The 21,040-nt window shown below is 60.4% G+C and overlaps 1 protein-coding gene across 1 annotated transcript in view; it reads left to right on the forward strand.

Moving 5' to 3' along the window:
* Positions 1 to 21,040, forward strand: part of LOC133342225 (cytoplasmic dynein 1 heavy chain 1-like) — a 130,610-nt gene that overhangs the window by 17,970 nt on the left and 91,600 nt on the right. The window contains 17 exon segments of the mRNA XM_061551231.1: positions 354 to 438; positions 883 to 1,056; positions 1,992 to 2,157; positions 3,146 to 3,235; positions 3,918 to 4,104; positions 4,809 to 5,080; positions 5,416 to 5,643; positions 7,030 to 7,480; positions 7,988 to 8,322; positions 9,565 to 9,894; positions 10,976 to 11,155; positions 11,985 to 12,128; positions 12,357 to 12,503; positions 13,178 to 13,318; positions 13,971 to 14,147; positions 16,553 to 16,663; positions 17,378 to 17,497. Of these exon segments, the coding sequence (XP_061407215.1) occupies positions 354 to 438; positions 883 to 1,056; positions 1,992 to 2,157; positions 3,146 to 3,235; positions 3,918 to 4,104; positions 4,809 to 5,080; positions 5,416 to 5,643; positions 7,030 to 7,480; positions 7,988 to 8,322; positions 9,565 to 9,894; positions 10,976 to 11,155; positions 11,985 to 12,128; positions 12,357 to 12,503; positions 13,178 to 13,318; positions 13,971 to 14,147; positions 16,553 to 16,663; positions 17,378 to 17,497 (3,338 nt within the window).

Below are 21,040 nucleotides of genomic sequence, written 5' to 3' on the forward strand. Positions count from 1 at the left end.
ACGGGGGGGGTCAAAAATCGTCCAAAATCACGTGACGTCACTTATGGACGGCCCCTAAGTGCCTCCCCTCTAGGTCGGCTTTAAATGAGTGCCAAGTGTGGGAGTGGTGTTGTGTTGAGAGTCAAGGGACCATCATTTAATTCCCTGGTCCTCGGCGCAATCTGCCCTGAGTTGTACTTCTTGGTGCGAGGCGTGAAGCCGTCAGCACTCGCGAGGCAACGGGCGGTGAGCGCGGTACAGACCACACCGTTCGCTCACGCGGCATGCCGGCCTCAATAGGCGCTCGCCAACAGCGCAATGCCCCCACGGTCCCGGCAAGGCTGAACTGTGGATGCTTTGTCTGTGTTCTGCAGAGGATGTTTCTGACGAGGGAGAGGACAAAGACGCTGTCACCTACAACATCACCATCGACATCCACTACGGAATCAAGTCGAGCAGGTGGTGGACCAGGCCCACGTGGGATGACCTCCGGTCCCATCGCCCACATCCCTCCCTCCCCTCCTTCCCTCACTCCCTGCGACTTGTACCGGGGTCACCACTCCCCCCCGCCTGTTCCCCCATGAAGATCGCGATGGGAACGCGCGGCCGAACGCGTGGCCGTGCCCGCGGTCCGGGCCGCGTACCGTCGCCCGGGTCACGTTTTGCTTGCTCGTAGCCCTGCTCGTGATCTTGGGCTCAGATCGTCTTACAAATCAACGTCTCTGCCATCATCTCGATCACGGTCAGGGTTAGGGTTTCTCGACTTTCGTGTCCGTGCTCGTGTTTGACCTCGTATCTGGCCCCGTGGTTGACCTCGTGTTTGACCTCGTGTTTGACCTTGTGTCTGGCCTCGTGTTCGACCTCGTGCTCGCGCTGACGGTTTGTGTCCCCGCGCCCGTGCAGCCTGGCACTCATCAAGCGCGGCGGCGTGCTGGACGCCGACAAGCCGATGGCGTCGCAGCTGCGCGTGATGACGTTCAGCGAGGACTCGCCCTACGAGACGCTGCACGCCTTCGTCAGCTCCGCCGTGTCGCCCTTCTTCAAGTCCTACATCAAGGAGTCCGGCAAGGCCGAGAGGTGCGCGTCGCACTCCAGCCCGCGGCCGTGCGATGCGCGGCAGCCGGCCGAGTTTGTGAGCCGGCCGAGTCCGTGCCGTCACCGCAGCCTTCAAAAGAGCTTTACAGCTCATCGGATTCCTCCAGTATAAATATTCTGATTCTGAACCTTACTACCCCTGCCATCGCCACAACCTTACCACCATCACCACCACCGCAACCATATATCTTAACACCACCGCTGTCAATCTTACCACCATCACCAACTCTACCTCCTTCACTACCTTCAATATTACCACCACTACCACCGTCGTCAATCTCACCACCATCATCACCACCACTACCTCCAGCACATTCACTACCTACCACTACCACCCACCATCATCACCTCCACCATCCACTACCACCAAAATCACCACCACCCACATCACTCTTACCACCAGCGGCGTCACCCACGACTACTGCCACCTTTATTACCATCCTCACCACCGCCACCACCATGAATTCTACGACTACCACCGCCATCGTCACTGCCACACCATCAACGGTGTGTCGATGGTGCTTTTTGTGTTTAGTTTGTTGTCCTTCCCCCGCACCTCTAATTGGCACGGTTGGCTACGAATGGTGGCGAAATGTTAACTACCTCGCTTGGTATACAGGAGGTCGTGCGTTCATTCCCGACCCTGACGCCTCCTATATATGTGCAGTTTGCGGTGTCTCTCTCCCCATGGTCGCGTGGATTTTTCTCCGGGTTCTCCGGTTGTTTCCCCTCCACATTTATATTCAACATCATGCGCTGAGAGTATTTGGCTGCTGTAGACGTCCACGTGATGATAAGCCACTTCGTGGAGCTATCATAGCCGCAATGGGGCCTTAACCGATAAAATATAAAAATAGTTTAGTTCATGACTTTACATACAACGGGACCTGCTCCGACTTGAGCGCTCATCCCTTCAGGGACGGGGACAAGATGGCGCCGTCGGTGGAGAAGAAGATCGCCGAGCTGGAGATGGGCCTGCTGCACCTGCAGCAGAACATCGACATCCCCGAGATCAGCCTGCCCATCCACCCCACCGTGAGCGCCGTGCTGCGCCACAGCGCCGAGCGCGGCGACCGCGCCAAGGTGAAGGTGGGGGGGGGAGGGGTCGCTGCTAAGGGGGGGGGGGTCAAAGTTCGGAAGCCGCGGCGCTGGCCCAGGGGTCAGGGCAGGTGCCAAGGTCGGGCACCGTTGGCGCCGGTGCCGCTCGGCGGGGCTGCCGGAGGAGTCCACGGTTATAGGAGGGGCTGATTTGTTTTGTTGAGTGTATATACGGGCAACTTGCCACGTGACGGGAGAGTTCGTACGGAGTTCTCGACGAGTGTCGCATCATCATCATCGTCGTCATCGTCGTCGCCCCCCCCCCCCCCGCCTCCCACTCACTGTGTATTGGAGCACGGCCCACGGGAGCAGATATCGCAGAGCTGCTTTTGAGGTCCTCGTGCAAGCGCGACCCTTCATCCACACACTCAGGGGGGCCACCTATGGGACCCTTTTCGTCAGTATCCAAATATGATGAAAAATACAAGAATAGGCTTTACCTTTGACCTTTTTCTGCATTAACCACACGTACTTGTGGTAAAACATGCAAACAAGCATGCCCTGACAACGATATATGCCTTGTCTCTGAAAAAAAACTGAGATCTATTATTTGGTGTGTGAACATCTTAACGCCGCCTGTGTTTTATTGCCGGAGAGGGCAGACCGTGTTCTTGTAAGGGGTGGGGGGGGCGAGTTCCCCAGAGCGCTCTGCCCCACGGGAACGTTTCGCGGCAGGGTAAGTTGGAGCCGAGCGTCATTTCGGTCTCGGAGCTCGAACGCGGTGCGAGTTGAGTGCTGCCGCAGCGATTGGTGACCCCGGGCACATTCAAAGCCGAGTCGGGGATGGAACGCAGGCCCTCGTTGCTGCAAGGCGACAACTGTAACCCCTGCGGCCACGCCGCCGCCACCGCCCCCTCCCCTTCTTCCCCGTGGTCACCCCGCGTCGCCAACGTAAGCCTTCGGAAATAATGATAACAAATAAAAACAACGCGGTCGACCTGAACGCCTCCTCGAACCGTCTCGCTCCCGCCAGGTGTCGGACTTTGGGGAGCGAGTGGAGGACGCCACGTACCTCAACCAGCTGCAGTCCGGCGTCAACCGCTGGATCCGCGAGATCCAGAAGGTGAGGATCGACGCGGTCCCGTTGGAGGCTTCGCCGGCCGCTAAGGTGCCGAGTGGCGAAATCCGCGGCGTGCGCCCGGCGGGTGGGTGGGGGGATTGGCGACGGGCTGAGCGAGCGCTCCCGGGCCACGGCCTCTCACGTACAACGCGTGGAGTCTCGCCAGCGTCGCGACAATCCCACCTCCTTCGGCGTTCAGCCGCCGCTGACGACGAATGGCGCCGCCGAGTAGCCTCGCGAGAATGACGTCATCACCTTTCTCCTCTGTTCTAAGTTAGTAGGGGAGTATGAGAGGATGATGATATGACAGCGTGAAGGAGGGGTGAAGTTATTGTGATGTCACAGCGACGTCAGCACGACGCACAAACCCGGCTCAACGCTGTGGCAATCGGGTGACGTCCCCAACGCACGTCACCCAGCCAGACAGGAATCCACCCAGGTCATCCAGCCAGAAAACGGTTTTCCTCACATAGCACAATTGATACAAATTTGCAGTTTGCTTAGTCCCCGATTTCTATTCGCTTGTCTCTTTGCTTCGCTGTTCGTTCTCAGTTTTCATTTTACTGCCGTTGTCGTTTTCAAAAACCCGAGCTACTCTTGCAATTGGGGCCTTCCGGAGTTCTCTCTCAGCCGGTTTACACAGAAATCAACCGCGGAGAATTGACTTTGATTGCCGCCACTGCAGGTGACAAAGCTGGACCGCGACCCGGCGTCAGGCACGGCGCTGCAGGAGATCAGCTTCTGGCTGAACCTGGAGCGGGCGCTCTACCGCATCCAGGAGAAGCGCGAGAGCCCCGAGGTGCTGCTCACACTCGACATCCTCAAGCACGGCAAGCGCTTCCACGCCACCGTCAGCTTCGACACCGACACCGGTACGCTCTCTCCCTCTCTCGCCCCCTCGGTCATTCACTCGCTCCCTCCCTCCCTCACTCGCTCCCTCACTCACTCCCTCCCTCACTCGCTCCCTCACTCGCTCCCTCACTCGCTCCCTCACTCGCTCCCTCACTCGCTCCCTCCCTCCCTCACTCTGTCATTCACTCGCTCCCTTCCTGGGCCAAAAGTAGTTCAACGGTTACAATCACGTTGCAACGTTGGGCCAACGTTGAATGTTTACTGCGCATCTCACACGCGCACTCCCGTCACTCACCCAAATTACTCACTTGCTCACTCACACTCACTCGTGTCACCCACTCGCTCGCTCACGCACTAACTCACCGGTTCTCTCATTCCCTCGCCTGCTCGCTCGCTCGCCCGCTCGATTGCTCTCTCCCTGCTTTACTCAAATCGGCCTGGTTTCCGCTGAGCTCTACCGGCCTCGAGAAACGGACCAGTTGCGGTCCGTGTCCCCCGCCGTCGGGGTGGTCACGACGGGGACTGCGGTTTGAAACCCTGCCGTTCACGTGGAGCTTGTCCCGTCACTCTTGCTCTGTGCTCTGCCATCCGTCTCGTTCCTGTCTCTCCGTCCCTACCCGCTCCCACCACCCCCCACCGCCCCCACTACCCCCACCCCCCCACCATCCCCACCCCCCCCACCCCCATTCCACCGCGACCCACGACCCCCCCCACCGCCCGCCAGGCCTGAAGCAGGCCCTGGAAACGGTGAACGACTACAACCCGCTCATGAAGGACTTCCCGCTCAACGACCTCCTGTCGGCCACGGAGCTCGACCGCATCCGCGTGGCGCTGCTTGCCATCTTCACCCACCTGCGCAAGATCCGCAACACCAAGTACCCGATCCAGCGCGCCCTGCGGCTGGTCGAGGCAATCTCGCGTGACCTCAGCGCGCAGCTGCTCAAGGTGCTGGGCACGCGCAAGCTCATGCACATCTCCTACGAGGAGTTCGAGAAGGTGAGTGCCCCATCGATCGGCGGGGGGGGGGGGGTGGAATTGCGCCGGTGTCGCGGTCGCCGGCGGTTCGGGGGGAGAGAATCGCCGGTCTGGCACCAAAGAGGCCGTACGTTGTGCTGGTGGGTAGAGAGGGATAGGAACAAACCGATCAGAGCCCAGCTAACACCCACAACCTTTATCACCCCAGCTAATCGGAGCATAGTTCTACCACGCCACTGGATCACTACTCGCGAGCCGAAACAGAAGCCGAGGGAGGAGCGAATGGTGACGGTGGCGTGCCGCTCTGTGTCGCGGCGCGAGCGACGGTGACGGTGGCGCTCCGTGTCGTGGCGCAGGTGATGGTGGCGTGCTTCGAAGTGTTCCAGGCGTGGGACGACGAGTACGAGAAGCTGCAGGTGCTGCTGCGCGACCTCGTCAAGCGCAAGCGCGAGGAGAACCTCAAGATGGTGTGGCGCATCGGCCCCGCGCACAAGAAGCTGCAGGCGCGCCTCGAGCAGATGCGCAAGTTCCGTCGCCACCACGAGCAGCTGCGCGCCGTCATCGTCCGCGTGCTGCGCCCCCAGGTGACGCGCGGACGCAGAAGCGCAGGCGGGCAGAAGGTGGACTCACAGATACACGGATTTGTGTCGATTTATTCGTTAACTTTTATTTTTGGGCGAAATTCGTTGGACTCTTATCCACCAAAAAACCTTGCCCATCGCAGGGGGTTAGGTTCTTGAAAATAGTCGCAGTCGGCAAATCCACGATTCGCCAACTCTAAAGGCATCAGTGGGAAAACTCGCGGTTTGGTTCACGGTCCGCAAGACGACACCCACCCCCTGCTGTTGTTTTATGTTACCCTACATCGACCCAACACATTAAGCAGGATATATTTATCACGTAAAATAAGATTCATTTTGTCTATAGGGTAAAATGTATGGAATTAACAGAAATATTCTCGTGTACAGTACTGTACTGTACACATACACAAACCTTAAAATAGACAATGGTGGTCTTGATGTCAATGGTGGTGGTGGTGATGGTGGTGGTGGTGATGGTGATGGTGGTGGTGATGGTGGTGGTGGTGATGGTGGTGGTGATGGTGGTGGTGGTGATGGTGGTGGTGGTGGTGATGGTGGTGGTGATGGTGGTGTTGGTGATGGTGGTGGTGATGGTGGTGGTGATGGTGGTGGTGGTGGTGATGGTGGTGGTGATGGTGGTGGTGATGGTGGTGGTGGTGGTGGTGATAGTGGTGGTGGTGGTGATGGTGGTGGTGGTGGTGATGGTGGTGGTGGTGATGGTGGTGGTGATGGTGGTGGTGGTGATGGTGGTGGTGGTGGTGGTGATGGTGGTGGTGATGGTGGTGGTGGTGATGGTGGTGGTGGTGGTGTTGGTGATGGTGGTGGTGATGGTGGTGGTGATGGTGGTGGTGGTGGTGGTGATGGTGGTGGTGATGGTGGTGGTGGTGGTGATAGTGGTGGTGGTGGTGATGGTGGTGGTGATGGTGGTGGTGATGGTGGTGGTGGTGATGGTGGTGGTGGTGATGGTGGTGGTGGTGTTGGTGATGGTGGTGGTGATGGTGGTGGTGATGGTGGTGGTGATGGTGGTGGTGGTGATGGTGGTGGTGGTGGTGATGGTGGTGGTGGTGTTGGTGATGGTGGTGGTGATGGTGGTGGTGATGGTGGTGGTGGTGATGGTGGTGGTGATGGTGGTGGTGGTGGTGATAGTGGTGGTGGTGATGGTGGTGGTGGTGATGGCCTCAGCGTGCCCATAGCCTGATACAAGCGCCGTGGTGACGTCACCACCACTTAGTGGGGAATGGTGGTGGTGGTGATGATGATGATGATGATCATGACGATCATGGTCATGAATTCATTTATGGTGGTGGTGGTGTCAATGATGGTGATCATGGTGTCAATGATGGTGATGTTGACGACGACGCCACCCAACCCCTCCGTGCTCCCCGCCAGATGGCGCCCACCATGTCTCAGCCGCCGCCACCGTCGCAGCAGCAGCAGCAGCAGCAGCCGCCCGGCCCCGAGGCGGCCGAGCCGGCGGACCCGAAGGCGGGCGAGGCGCTGTTCGACGCGGCCGACACGAGCGCCATCGAGGAGGTGAACCTGGCCTACGAGAACGTGAAGGAGGTGGACGGGCTGGACGTGTCCAAGGAGGGCTCGGAGGCGTGGGAGGCGGCCATCAAGCGCTACGAGGAGCGCATCGACCGCGTGGAGACGCGCATCACGGCGCGTCTGCGCGACCAGCTGGGCACGGCCAAGAACGCCAACGAGATGTTCCGCATCTTCTCGCGCTTCAACGCGCTCTTCGTGCGCCCGCACATCCGCGGGGCCATCCGCGAGTACCAGACGCAGCTCATCCAGCGCGTCAAGGACGACATCGAGGCCCTGCACGACAAGTTCAAGGGTGAGCCGTCGCACGGGGACGGCGTCGCGCGGTTTTTGGATTTATCCGAAAAAGATGGAATTAAACTACAGCAGTCCCTCGGTTAACGAAAGCTGCCGAAATAACTGTTAATCGAATTATCTTATAAGTCTGTGAGAGAGCTGTTTCCACTGCCAAAACAGAAATCGTGATGTCAACAAAGGCTGTCGAGGTCTAAACGTTCACAAGGACGTCACTGGGGGCGTGACTCAGCCCCACTTATGAGCGCTCGGATTGGCCGAAATTGGCACCCCGCGTGCACAACGTGAACATGGCACCGAGTAATTTGTCTGCTGTAAGTGTCCACGTGATGATGAGCCACTTCGTCGAGCTGTCATTTGTGGTCGCTTCCGAAAAAAGAGCTGTACAGCTCAGCGGGCCCTTACCTGGTGAAATAAAAATAGTTTAGTTTTTCGTTAAGTTTTTAGTTTAATTATAACGTTACGTTCATTGTTTGTCGTCCCCCCCCCCCCCCTTCCTCCGGCACAGTGCAATACCCGCAGAGCCAGGCGTGCCGCATGAGCCACGTGCGCGACCTCCCGCCCGTGTCGGGCTCCATCATCTGGGCGAAGCAGATCGACCGGCAGCTCACGGCGTACATGAAGCGCGTGGAGGACGTGCTGGGCAAGGGCTGGGAGAACCACGTGGAGGGCCAGAAGCTGAAGCAGGACGGCGACTCGTTCCGCGCCAAGCTGAGCACGGCCGACATCTTCGAGGATTGGGCGCGCAAGGCGCAGCAGCGCAACCTCGGCGTGTGCGGCCGCATCTTCGCCATCGAGAGCACGCGCTCGCGCACGCGCGCCGGCACCGTGCTGCGCCTCAAGGTGCGCCGCGTGGGCACGTGAACGTGTGCGTGCGTACGTGTGCGTGGGTATGTGTGTATGTGTGTACATGTGTGCGTGTGTACGTGTGTATGTGTGTATGTGTGTACGTGTGTGCGTGTGTACGTGTGTATATTGTGTACGTGTGTGCGTGTGTACATGTGTGTGCATGTGTATGTGTGTACGTGTGTGCAGGTGTGTGCGTGTGTATGTGTGTACGTGTGTATATTGTGTACGTGTGTGCGTGTGTATGTGTGTACGTGTGTACGTGTGTACGTGTGTGCGTGTGTATGTGTGTATATTGTGTGCGTGTGTACGTGTGTACGTGTGTGCGTGTGTGCGTGTGTGCGTGTGTATATTGTGTACGTGTGTATGTGTGTACGTGCGTACGTGTGTCCGTGGGGAGCGGTGGTGTAGCGGTTAGTGCTACGCTGCACTACGAACCTAATGACCCGAGTTCGATTCCCGCTCACGGCCAACACCGGTGATGATTATCTGAACCGGTCCTGTGATGGTTGCTGTCGTTGTGGAGTCTGCTTGTGTGTGTAGCGGCTACGAACCAAGCGAGCCAATTTCGATTCCCGCTCACAGTCACCAACACCAGTGACGATTATCCTGAGCCTCCCCTAGGTCGACTCAGCCTCAAATGAGTACCTTGTGTGGTGTGTAAACATCGCCACTTGGGAGACAAAGGCGGCCGGGCATGGTGTTGGCCACCCACCACCTCGTGTGCCGTGCCGGCCTTAAGAGGTGCTCACTAACAGCACTTGCCCCGATGGTCTGTTCAGGCTATACGGGGGATCTTTGTCTTTGTGTGTACGTGAGTGTGCATGTGCGTGTGTACGTGAGTGGGCATGTGTGTGCACGGTTTGCTACATACGGTGTGAAAGAAGTTCTACATACATACATACATTGTGTGTGTCTATGTGCATACGTTTGTGCGTGTGAGCGTACGTGTGAGGGACTATGTGTGTGTGTCTGTATGTGGTAGTGTATTGGGAGGTAGTAGCGCAGCGTTTAGCACGCTGCGCTCAAGGCCAACATCAGCCACGAACATCGCAACCGGTCCTGTGCCTCGGGTCACCTGAGCCTGAACTGACTGCCTGCTGCGGGTGTGTCGGCCACACTCGCACGATGTCGGCATCCCGCTTGCCCTACCGCCACCCGCAGGCACTCCCCCACCCCCGATCGATCGCCCCCCGCCGTACCTAACGGCTTGATCTCGCGCGGGTGTCCCGGTCGCAGGTGAACTTCCTGCCCGAGATCATCACGCTGTCCAAGGAGGTGCGCAACCTCAAGTGGCTGGGCTTCCGCGTGCCGCTCGGCATCGTGAACAAGGCGCACCAGGCCAACCAGCTGTACCCCTTCGCCATATCGCTCATCGACAGCGTGCGCACCTACGAGCGCACGTGCGAGCGCGTCGAGGAGCGCCAGAGCATCGCGATGCTCGTGGCGGGCCTCAAGCGCGAGGTGCAGGCGCTCGTGGCCGAGGGTATCGGCCTCGTGTGGGAGTCCTACAAGCTGGACCCCTACGTGCAGCGCCTCGCCGAGACCATCCTCAACTTCCAGGAGAAGGTTCGGGCGGGCGGGCGGGCGGGCGGGTGGATGGGCGGGCGGGCGGGCGGGCCGCGCCGTGATCTCTGCTCGTGCGGGGTAGGGGGGGAGTGGGGGCGCAGTGGTTAGGGACCCCGCGCTGTGATTGTGTGTGTGTATTTATTTATCTGTGCGTGGCTGCATGTATTGGGGAGCAGTGGCACAGTGGTTAGCACACTGCGCTTCGATGATTTACTTTCTAAAAAAATCTGCCCATGTCTCTCTAAAAAAATCTGCCCATGTTTCTCTAAAAAAATCTGCCCATGTCTCTCTAAAAAAATCTGCCCATGTCTCGCTACCACCAGACGCACCCCCTGGGGGTGCGTGCACCCCAGGTTTAGAGCCACCGCTCTAGGGATAAGCAGAGGAACATTGCCTCTGTGTGTGTGAGCATTCTCTGTGTACGTGTACATCCACATGCAAACACAAAGGGAAATATTCCCCAGTTGTCTGTATAGTCCTTTGGGGAAGGTGCTGTCTGTGTGTTGTATGTGTAATGAGCTCTTAGATAATAGGCCAGACTCCAATGAGCTCGCACAAAGAGCTGCCACACTGGTGGTCACTAGACGATAGACTGACAGATTGGTCTTTGACTGGGTCTCTGACAATAGACTGACAGACTGATCTCTTGATAGGGTCTCTAGACAATGGACTGCCACATTGGTCTTTGACTGGGTCTATAGACAATGGACTGACAGACTGGTCTCTTGATAGGGTCTATAGACAATGGACTGCCACATTGGTCTTTGACTGGGTCTATAGACAATGGACTGACAGACTGATCTCTTGATAGGGTCTCTAGACAATGGACTGCCACATTGGTCTTTGACTGGGTCTCTGACAATAGACTGACAGACTGATCTCTTGATAGGGTCTCTAGACAATGGACTGCCACATTGGTCTTTGACTGGGTCTATAGACAATGGACTGACAGACCGGTCTCTAACGGGGTCTCTCGACTGATGGGACAATCTAAGGCAATCACCGGCTGAGAGAATCTGGCTGGAGGGCAGCCCGAGTTGACCGCCGGCCTCCCCGCACCGCGGTGCGAACGCGACCGCAGGTCGACGACCTCCTGATCATCGAGGAGAAGATCGACCTGGAGGTGCGGTCGCTGGAGACGTGCGTGCACGAGCACCGCACCTTCCTCGAGATCCTGAGCCGCGTGCAGAAGGCCGTGGACGACCTCAACCTCCACTCCTACTCCAACCTCTCCATCTGGGTGCACAAGCTGGACATTGAGGTGCCTCCTTCCTCCTAGTCCTCGACATTCACGAGCGATCGAATCCCATCGGTAGACTCGCGGTACATTCATTCTAGATTTGAAGCTTTCGTGACTGCAAGGATTCATACTCTTTGTTTTTTTCGGTAAAGTCTGCATCAGCAGTAGGCCACGCTTTCCCACCTGATAACGGACGCGTGTGTTGCGCCCGAAACGTCGTGATTTAATTTAGTTGTTTTCATTTATTTTGTTTTATTTTTTACCTACGTGACTTTACAAAAAAAACCAAAGGGTATGAGTATCGCGGTACATTATCTCCCGTCGTCTCTTCTCCCAGTGATAACACTGTGTGTGTGTGTGTGGCCATTAAAAATGAACAATATGTAATTGGTGACATTTCGGGCAATGGCCCCTCTTCGTAGCACGCCGCGTACGATTCATCACCACTGTCATCGTCTTCGTATCGGGTTGATCATTGTCATCATTGTTGGGTACAATTGATCACCTTTGTAGTCGTGTACCATAGATCGTCATCATGTACGATGACCATCATTGTAATCATCGTCGTGCATGATTGATCACCATTTTCATCGTGTATGATTGATGATCATTGTCATAGTCTATTATTGATCACCATTATCATTGTCATAGTCTATTATTGATCACCATTGTCATCGTCGTCGTGTACGAGATGGCAACACTGGGACGCGAGATCACCAACTCTGGGGTCGCCTCGCGACCCTGAGCCGGGACGGTTCGTGGAATCGCCGGCGTGGAGAATCAGTCGCGTTCCTCATCGGCTTCCCCCGCACCCTCCCCTCCCGCACCCTCCCGCGTGTCCTCCTCCCAGATTGAGAACATCTTGGGCGCCCGTCTGGAGGCGGGGCTGGGCGCGTGGACGCAAGCGCTGCTGGGCCAGAGCGACGCCAAGGGGGACATGGACACGGACGGGCCCCAGGGGGGTCACAAGCCGGGCGGGGAGCCACGCATCAGGGTGAGGTGCCGCACAGGAAGTGGCGTCGCTCGCAGAGAGAGAGCGTCGCCTCTCTGGCTGCGATGTCGACAGCACGAGTGGATTACAGATGAAAGAAGAATAAGAAAGGGAATCTTCATTGGCGTCCGAGCACCTCCGTGACTCCCACTCCCTCCTCCTCCGTCTCCACCTCCATCTCCTCCTCCATCTCCACCGTCTCCTCCATCCTCCTCCTCGTTTCCCACGCAGCCCATCGTGCTGGAGTTCCGCATCACGAACCAACTGATCCACGTGGAGCCGCACCTCGAGGCGTGCCGGGTGCACCTGCAAGCGGAGCTGCACGCTTGGGAGAGCGTCACCGTCGCGCTGCCACGCATCCAGAGCCAGCGCTACCAGGTGCTCGCGGGCCGCACCAAACCCCGCCGAGCCAGCGCCGCCACCGTTAAACGAAACTAGAAACTCTTTTATTTATTTTACCGGGTAAGGGCCCACTGAGCTACGTAGCGGTTTTTCAGGAGCGACCTGGCTATCGCAAGTGGCTTATCAAATTCATTTCAGCAAAATACTCTAAACGCGTGATGTTGATTCTAAATGTGGAGGAAAAACAGGGGAGCCTGGAGAAAAATCCACGCGACCACGGAGAGATCATGCAAATTCCAAATATACAGCAGCAGCAGGCGTCAGGGTTGGGATCGAACCCACGGCCTCCTGTAGACCAGGCGAGGCAGTTCACATTTCACTATTGCGGCGAGGTGTTTTGCCGGAACTCGAACGGAGCGGTAACGAAGTAGTTCACCCGGTGTAGAGAACCAGAGCGGAGCGAGAGCCTTGACGAGGCCTTGCAGGCCTACAGGCCTTTTGGTCCCCAATCCACTCCTCACCCTCACCCCAAACCCTCACCCGTAATCTTTGGTTTTTTCGGTAAAGTCACGTAGGTATAAAAATAAAATAAAATAAATCACGACTTTTCGGGCACAACAAAAGCGTCTGTCATCAGGTGGGAAAGTATGGCCTGCTGTATAACCCTCTCATCCGTAACCCTCACCTGTAACCCTCACCGCGGTGCGCAGGTGGGCGTGCACTACGAGCTGACGGAGGAGGAGCGCTTCTACCGCAACCTCCACACCAAGATGCCGAGCGGCAACGCGGCGCGCGAGTGCGCACAGCAGGCCGTGCAGACGCTCATGCGGCTCGTCGAGGCCTACGTGGAGGTGGGTTGGTGGGCGGAGCGGCGGGGAGTGTGGAGGTGGGTTGGTGGGCGGGGCGGCGGGGAGTGTGGGGGTGGCATTGCCACTTCCCACGTGAGTGAACAAGGAGGTCGGCCCGCGTGTATAAACGCCTTATTCATTGGCTGAAAGCATCTTTATATATAGAGAGAGGACTGCAGAGCTCGGGGAAATTGATGGTCGCGCCGCCTCAACGTTGGGCTGCTGGCAGCTCGTCTGTGGCTCCTCCACGGTTGTCGGGGCACCACCGTGGCGAGATGTCGTCTCCCTCGCCGGGTATTCAGGAGGTCGTGGGTTCGATCCTGACTCTGACGCCTGTCAGGGTCTCTCTCCCCGTGGTCGCGTGGATTTTTCTCCGGCTCCTCCGGTTTTCCACTCCACATTTATTAACACGCATTGAGAGTATTTGGCTGCTATAAGCTTCCACGTGATGATAAACCGCTTCGTTGAGCTATCATTTGTGGCCAGGTCACTTCTGAAAAAGAGCTACACAGCTCAGTGGGCCTTACCTGGTCAGATAAAAAATAGTTTATTTTTAGATTACGAACGATGGTACTAAAGTACTAAACATTTGTATTATTATAATAACAGGACGACGACCGCCTCTTGTCGCCCTTCCCCCCCCCCCCCCCCCCAGGAGTGGCTGCGCTACCAGAACCTGTGGGACATGCAGCAGGAGCACGTGTACGGCAGGCTCGGGGAGAACCTGACGCGCTGGCAGGCCGTGCTCAACCAGATGCGCAAGTCCCGACTCACTTTCGACAACGCCGAGACGCACAAGGAGTTCGGTCCCGTCGTCGTCGACTACGGGAAGGTGGGGAGCTCCCTCCCCCCTCCCTCCCTGCCCCCTCCCTCCCCACCCCTTCCTTTCTTCCTCCCCCCCTCCCTCCCTCTCCCTCCCCCTCCCTCCCACTCACATCTCCCTCCCTCCCCATCTCTTTTATTTTTTTGATCAAAAGAAAAAATATTCGTCTCTTTGCTTCCTTCATCGTGTCGTTATTTTGCTGTTTCGTTTGTGGCGTTTATGGCCTTTTTTGTTTTGCTTAATACAAGAAATACAACACAGTTACACCTTTTTTCCGTGTAATATGAATCCCATTGTGTACCACTGTGTTCACAGACACAACAAAAAACACACACCCTCAAAAACGCCTCACTAAATCCCGTCCGTCAGTCGCACCACACCGAGCGAGCAGAGACCCCCTTTGTAGCCCAACGCGTCAAAAAAAATTGAATACCCCCCCCACTCCCCGTCAACTGAGAGTAGCGAAATTCTTCTCCCTTTCTCCCGCTCCCTCTCTCTTGCTTCCTCTCTCCCACTCACTCACCCACTCACTCACCCACTCACTCACCCACTCACCTACTCACTCACTCACTCACCCACTCACTCACCCACTCACTCACTCACTCACCCACTCACCCACTCACTCACCCACTCACTCACCCACTCACCCACTCACTCACCCACTCACTCACCCACTCACCCACTCACCCCACTCACTCACCCACTCACTCACTCACTCACCCACTCACTCACTCACCCACTCACACACTCACACACTCACTCACCCACTCACTCACCCACTCACTCACCCACTCATCATCACTCACTCACCACTCACTCACTCACCCACTCCACACACTCACACCACTCACTCACCCACTCACTCACCCACTCACTCACCCACTCACTCACTCACTCACCCCACTCACCCCACTCACCCACTCACTCACCCACCCACTCACTCACCCACTCACTCACCCACTCACCCACTCACTCACCCACTCACTCACCCACTCACTCATCACTCCCCACTCACTCACTCACCCATTCACCACCCACTCACCCACCCACTCACTCACCCACTCGCTCACTCACCCCTCACTCACCCACTCACTCACCCACTCACCCACCCACTCACTCACCCACTCGCTCACTCACCCACTCACTCACCCACTCACTCACTCACCCACTCACTCACCCACCCCTCCTCACCCACTCACTCACCCACTCACCCCCTCACTCACCCACTCACTCACCCACTCACTCACTCACCCACTCACTCACCCACTCACTCACTCACCCACTCACTCACTCACCCACTCACTCACCCACTCACCCACTCACTCACCCACTCACCACCCACTCACTCACTCACCCACTCGCTCACTCACCCACCCACTCACTCACCCACTCACTCACCCACTCACCCACTCACTCACCCACTCACTCACCCACTCACTCACTCACCCACTCGCTCACTCACCCACTCACTCACCCACTCACTCCCGCTACCTCCCTCCCTCAAACCTCTCGAGGCCAGATGCTCATTTTTTTTCAAACCGCTTTTTAGTGTGTTTAGATTGTTGTCCTTCCTCCGCACGTCCGTTTAGCGCGGTTGGCTACGTGCGGTGCGAAAGAAGTTCAACATCCATACGTACGAGGTGGGCAGTGGCGGTCCTGAACCATCAGGCTCTTGAAGGCAGGCCCCACATTCTTGCGGAATCAGAATCTTTATTTATCCTGAAGGAATACAGACGTCCAGTTAGGGGCGGGCCAGAAAGTCAGAGCGACAAACAATACGCAAGCAAAGCAACGCACGCAGTGTAACCGCTGTTGGGCAAGCATCACGATACGAACGTTTGTTTGCATTTTCAAGTCGCTCCGTTGGGGTCACACGCGGGCGACAGCGTCGGCATCTCCTGTTAACATCCCGGCCGGACCCTCTACAGGAGCCTCGAAACTAAAACGAAACAATTTTTTTATTTTCCCAGGTAAAGCCCACTGATCTGTATAGCTCCGTTTCAGAAGCGACCTGGCCACAAATGATAGCTCAACAAAATGTTTTTTTTATCATCATGTGCAAATTTATGCCAGCCAAACACTCTAAACGCGTGATTCTAAATGTGGAGGCAAAAACCGGAGGACCAAGAGAAAAAACCACGCGACCACGGGAAAGAGACACGCAAACTCCAAATATACAGCAGGCATCAGGGTCGGGATTGAACCCACAACCTACAGTATACCAGGCGAGGTAGTCAACATCTCCAGCCACTGTGGCAGCCCTCTGGAGCCCCCTCTAGCGGAGGCCCTCCCGCCAGCCGTGGCACGAGCGAGCGATGCCACGGCCGCACCTCCACCCTGGCGCTCTGCGCTCGGGGGCACTGCCGCCACCGCCGCCGACGCCGCTGTCCGCTCGCGTCTGCGCTGCCCCGCAGGTGCAGGCCAAGGTGAACCTCAAGTACGACTCGTGGCACAAGGAGGTGCTGAGCAAGTTCGGGCACCACCTGGGTCTCTTCATGCAGGACTTCCACACCAACATCTCTAAGGTGATGTCGACGATCCAGTCTGTGTGCTCGTGTCTGCCCGCGTGAGCGCATGAGCGGTGGCGTGGTGGTTAGCGCACCGCGCTACGAACCCGGTGACGATTATCTGAACTGGTACTGGGCCTCTCCTTGGTCGACTCAGCCTCAAATGAGTACCTGGTGCCATGTTTTGAACATTGCAACTAGAGAGACAAAGGCAGCCGGGCGTGGTGCTGGCAACCCACCCCCTCGTGTACTGTGCTGGCCTTCATAGGTGCTTGCTAAAAGCACTTGCCCCAACAATATGTAAAGTCTATACAGAGAATCTTGTCTTTGTAGTGGTTATGGGCAGCGGTAGTGTAGTGGTTAGTCTAGTACTACAAACCCAGCCATCCGAGTTCAATACCCGCTCAGGACGAATATTTGAATGGGTGCTGGACCTCCCCTAGGTCGACTCAGCCTCCCAACCACTCCCTCGTGTGCCATGCTGGCCTTCATAGGTGCTTGCCAAAAGCACTTGCTTCAACAGTCTGGTGAAGGCTATTCTGGGGGATCTTTGTCTTTGTAGTGGTTATGGGCGGTGGCGGTGTAGTGCTTAGCGTGCCGTGCTACAAACGGTGATGCCGATGTTCACGAGTTTGGTAATGACGCCGATGTTGACGCTGATTTTAACGATGTTAACGACGACGACGACGATGTTGAGAATGCTGCCGGTTGTCGCGGGCGTCCGTGGTGCAGTCGCGGCAGGAGCTGGAGCAGCACTCGGTGGACACGGCGAGCACATCGGACGCCGTCACCTTCATCACCTTCGTGCAGTCGCTCAAGCGCAAGATCAAGAGCTTCGAGAAGCAAGTGGACGTGAGTCCCCCTCGCCAAACGCCCCTCCTCCTCCCCCCCTCCTCCTCCCCCCCTCCTTCCCCCTCCTCCTCCTCCCTCCCCCTCCTCCTCCCCCCCTCCTCCCCCCCTCCTCCTCCCCTCCTCCTCCTCCTCTCCCCCTCCTCCTCCCCCCCTCCTCCCCCCCTCCTCCTCCCCCCCTCCTCCCCCCTCCTCCTCCTCCCCCCTCCTCCTCCCCCCCTCCTCCCCCCCTCCTCCTCCCCCCCTCCTCCTCCTCTCCCCCTCCTCCTCCCCCCCTCCTCCCCCATCCTCCTCCTCCCCCCCTCCTCCTCTCCCCCCCTCCTCCTCCCCCCCTCCTCCCTCCTCCTCCTCCTCCCCCCCTCCTCCTCCCCCCTCCTCCCTCCTCCTCCCCCCCTCCTCCTCCCCCCCTCCTCCTCCGCCCCCCCTCCTCCCCCCCTCCTCCTCCCCCCCTCCTCCTCCGCCCCCCCTCCTCACCCCTCCTCCTCCCCCCCTCCTCCTCCCCCCCTCCTCCTCCCCCACTCCTCCTCCCCCCCTCCTCCCTCCTCCTCCTCCCCCCCTCCTCCTCCCCCCCTCCTCCTCCCCCCCCCCCCTCCTCCTCCGCCCCCCCTCCTCCCCCCCCTCCTCCTCCCCCCCTCCTCCCTCCTCCTCCTCCTCCTCCCCCCCTCCTCCTCCCCCCTCCTCCTCCGCCCCCCTCCTCCCCCCTCCTCCTCCGCCCCCCCTCCTCCCCCCTCCTCCTCCCCCCCTCCTCCTCCCCCCCCCTCCCCCCCTCCTCCTCCCCCCCTCCTCCCCCCCTCCTCCTCCCCCCCTCCTCCTCCCCCCCTCCTCCTCCGCCCCCCCTCCTCCCCCCCTCCTCCTCCCCCCCTCCTCCCCCCTCCTCCTCCTCCCCCCTCCTCCTCCCCCCCTCCTCCCCCCCTCCTCCTCCCCTCCTCCTCCTCCTCTCCCCCTCCTCCTCCCCCCCTCCTCCCCCCCTCCTCCTCCCCCCCTCCTCCCCCCTCCTCCTCCTCCCCCCCTCCTCCTCCCCCCCTCCTCCCCCCCTCCTCCTCCCCCCCTCCTCCTCCTCTCCCCCTCCTCCTCCCCCCCTCCTCCCCCATCCTCCTCCCCCCCCTCCTCCTCTCCCCCCCTCCTCCTCCCCCCCTCCTCCCTCCTCCTCCTCCTCCCCCCTCCTCCTCCCCCCTCCTCCCTCCTCCTCCCCCCCTCCTCCTCCCCCCCTCCTCCTCCGCCCCCCCTCCTCCCCCCCTCCTCCTCCCCCCCTCCTCCTCCGCCCCCCCTCCTCCCCCCCTCCTCCTCCCCCACTCCTTCTCCCCCCCTCCTCCCTCCTCCTCCTCCCCCCCTCCTCCTCCCCCCATCCTCCTCCCCCCATCCTCCTCCCCCCCTCCTCCTCCGCCCCCCCTCCTCCCCCCCTCCTCCTCCCCCCTCCTCCCTCCTCCTCCTCCTCCCCCCCTCCTCCTCACCCCTCCTCCCTCCTCCTCCTCCCCCCCTCCTCCTCCCCCCTCCTCCTCCGCCCCCCCTCCTCCCCCCTCCTCCTCCGCCCCCCCTCCTCCCCCCTCCTCCTCCCCCCCCTCCTCCTCCCCCCCCCTCCCCCCCCTCCTCCTCCCCCCCTCCTCCTCCGCCCCCCTCCTCCCCCCCTCCTCCTCACCCCCTCCTCCCCCCTCCTCCTCCTCCTCCCCCCCTCCTCCTCTCCCCCTCCTCCCCCCTCCTCCTCCCCTCCTCCTCCTCCTCCCCTCCTCCTCCTCCTCCCCCCTCCTCCTCTCCCCCTCCTCCCCCCTCCTCCTCCCCCCCTCCTCCTCCGCCCCCCCTCCTCCCCCCCCTCCTCCTCCCCCCCTCCTCCTCCCCCCCTCCTCCTCCGCCCCCCCTCCTCCCCCCCTCCTCCTCCCCCCCTCCTCCCTCCTCCTCCTCCTCCCCCCCTCCTCCTCCCCCTCCTTCCTCCTCCTCCTCCCCCCTCCTCCCCCCCTCCTCCTCCCCCCCTCCTCCTCCCCCCCCTCTCCCCCCTCCTCCTCCCCCCCTCCTCCCCCCCTCCTCCTCCCCCCCTCCTCCTCCCCCCCCTCTCCTCCCCCTCCTCCTCCGCCCCCCCTCCTCCCCCCCTCCTCCTCCCCCCCTCCTCCTCCCCCCCCCTCCCCCCTCCTCCTCCCCCCTCCTCCTCCCCCCCTCCTCCCCCCCTCCTCCCTCCTCCTCCTCCTCCTCCCCCCCTCCTCCTCCCCCCTCCTCCCTCCTCCTCCTCCCCCCCTCCTCCCCCCTCCTCCTCCGCCCCCCCTCCTCCCCCCCTCCTCCTCCCCCCCTCCTCCCTCCTCCTCCTCCTCCCCCCCTCCTCCTCCCCCCCTCCTCCCTCCTCCTCCTCCCCCCCTCCTCCTCCCCCCTCCTCCTCCTCCTCCTCCTCCCCCCTCCTCCCCCCCTCCTCCTCCGCCCCCCCCTCCTCCCCCCCCTCCTCCCCCCCTCCTCCTCCCCCCTCCTCCCTCCTCCTCCTCCCCCCCCCCTCCTCCTCCCCCTCCTCCCTCCTCCTCCTCCCCCCCTCCTCCTCCTCCCCCCTCCTCCCTCCTCCCTCCTCCCCCCCTCCTCCCCCCCTCCTCCTCCGCCCCCCTCCTCCCCCCTCCTCCTCCCCCCTCCTCCTCCCGTCCTCCTCCTACTCCCCCTCCTCCTCCCCTCCTCCCTCCTCCTCCTCCCCCCTCCTCAACCCTCCTCCGCCTCCCACTCCTCCCCCCCCTCCTCCTCCCCCCCTCCTCCTCCCCCCCCTCCTCCTCCTCCTCCTCCCCCCCCTCCTCCATCCCCCTCCTCCCTCCCTCACCTCCTCCTCCACCCCTCCTCCTCCCCCTCCCTCCATCCTCCGCCTCACCCCCCTCCTCCTCCCCCCTCCTCCCTACCTGCCCCCCCTCCCCCCCCCTCTCCTCCGTCCCCCATCCTGCCCTCACTCCTCCTCTCCTCCCCTCCTCCTACCCCCTCCTCGCGTCCCCTCCTCCTCCCCCAGTCCTCCCCCCCTCCTCCCCCCCTACCTCCTCGCCCCCCCCTCCTCCTCCTCCTCCCCATCCTCCTCCGCCCCCCTCCTCCTCCCACCCCCCCTCCTCCTCCCCCCTCCTCCTCCCCCCCTCCTCCCCCTCCTCACTCACCCCCCTCCTCCTCGCCTCCCCCCCTCCTCCCCCCCCTCCTCCTCCCCCTCCTCCTCCCCCCCTCCTCCTCCCCCTCCCCCCTCCTCCCCCCTCCTCCCCCCCTCCTCCTCCCCCCCTCCCCCCCCTCCTCCTCCCCCCCCCTCCCCCCCTCCCCTCCCCCCCTCCTCTCCCCCCCCTCCCCCCTCCTCCTCCCTCCTCCCCCCCCTCCTCCTCCCCCCCTCCTCCTCCCCCCCTCCTCCCCCCTCCTCCTCCCCCCCTCCTCCTCCCCCCCCCCTCCCCCCCTCCTCCTCCCCCCCTCCTCCCCCCCTCCTCCTCCCCCCCTCCTCCTCCCCCCCTCCTCCTCCGCCCCCCCTCCTCCCCCCCTCCTCCTCCCCCCCCCCCCCCTCCCCCCCTCCTCCTCCCCCCCTCCTCCTCCCCCCCTCCTCCCCCCCTCCTGCCACTTGCGCTG

The sequence above is a fragment of the Lethenteron reissneri genome, chromosome 14 (assembly GCF_015708825.2).
Source record: "Lethenteron reissneri isolate LAM-NWPU_2019-01 chromosome 14, ASM1570882v1, whole genome shotgun sequence".
Lineage (NCBI taxonomy): Eukaryota > Metazoa > Chordata > Hyperoartia > Petromyzontiformes > Petromyzontidae > Lethenteron > Lethenteron reissneri.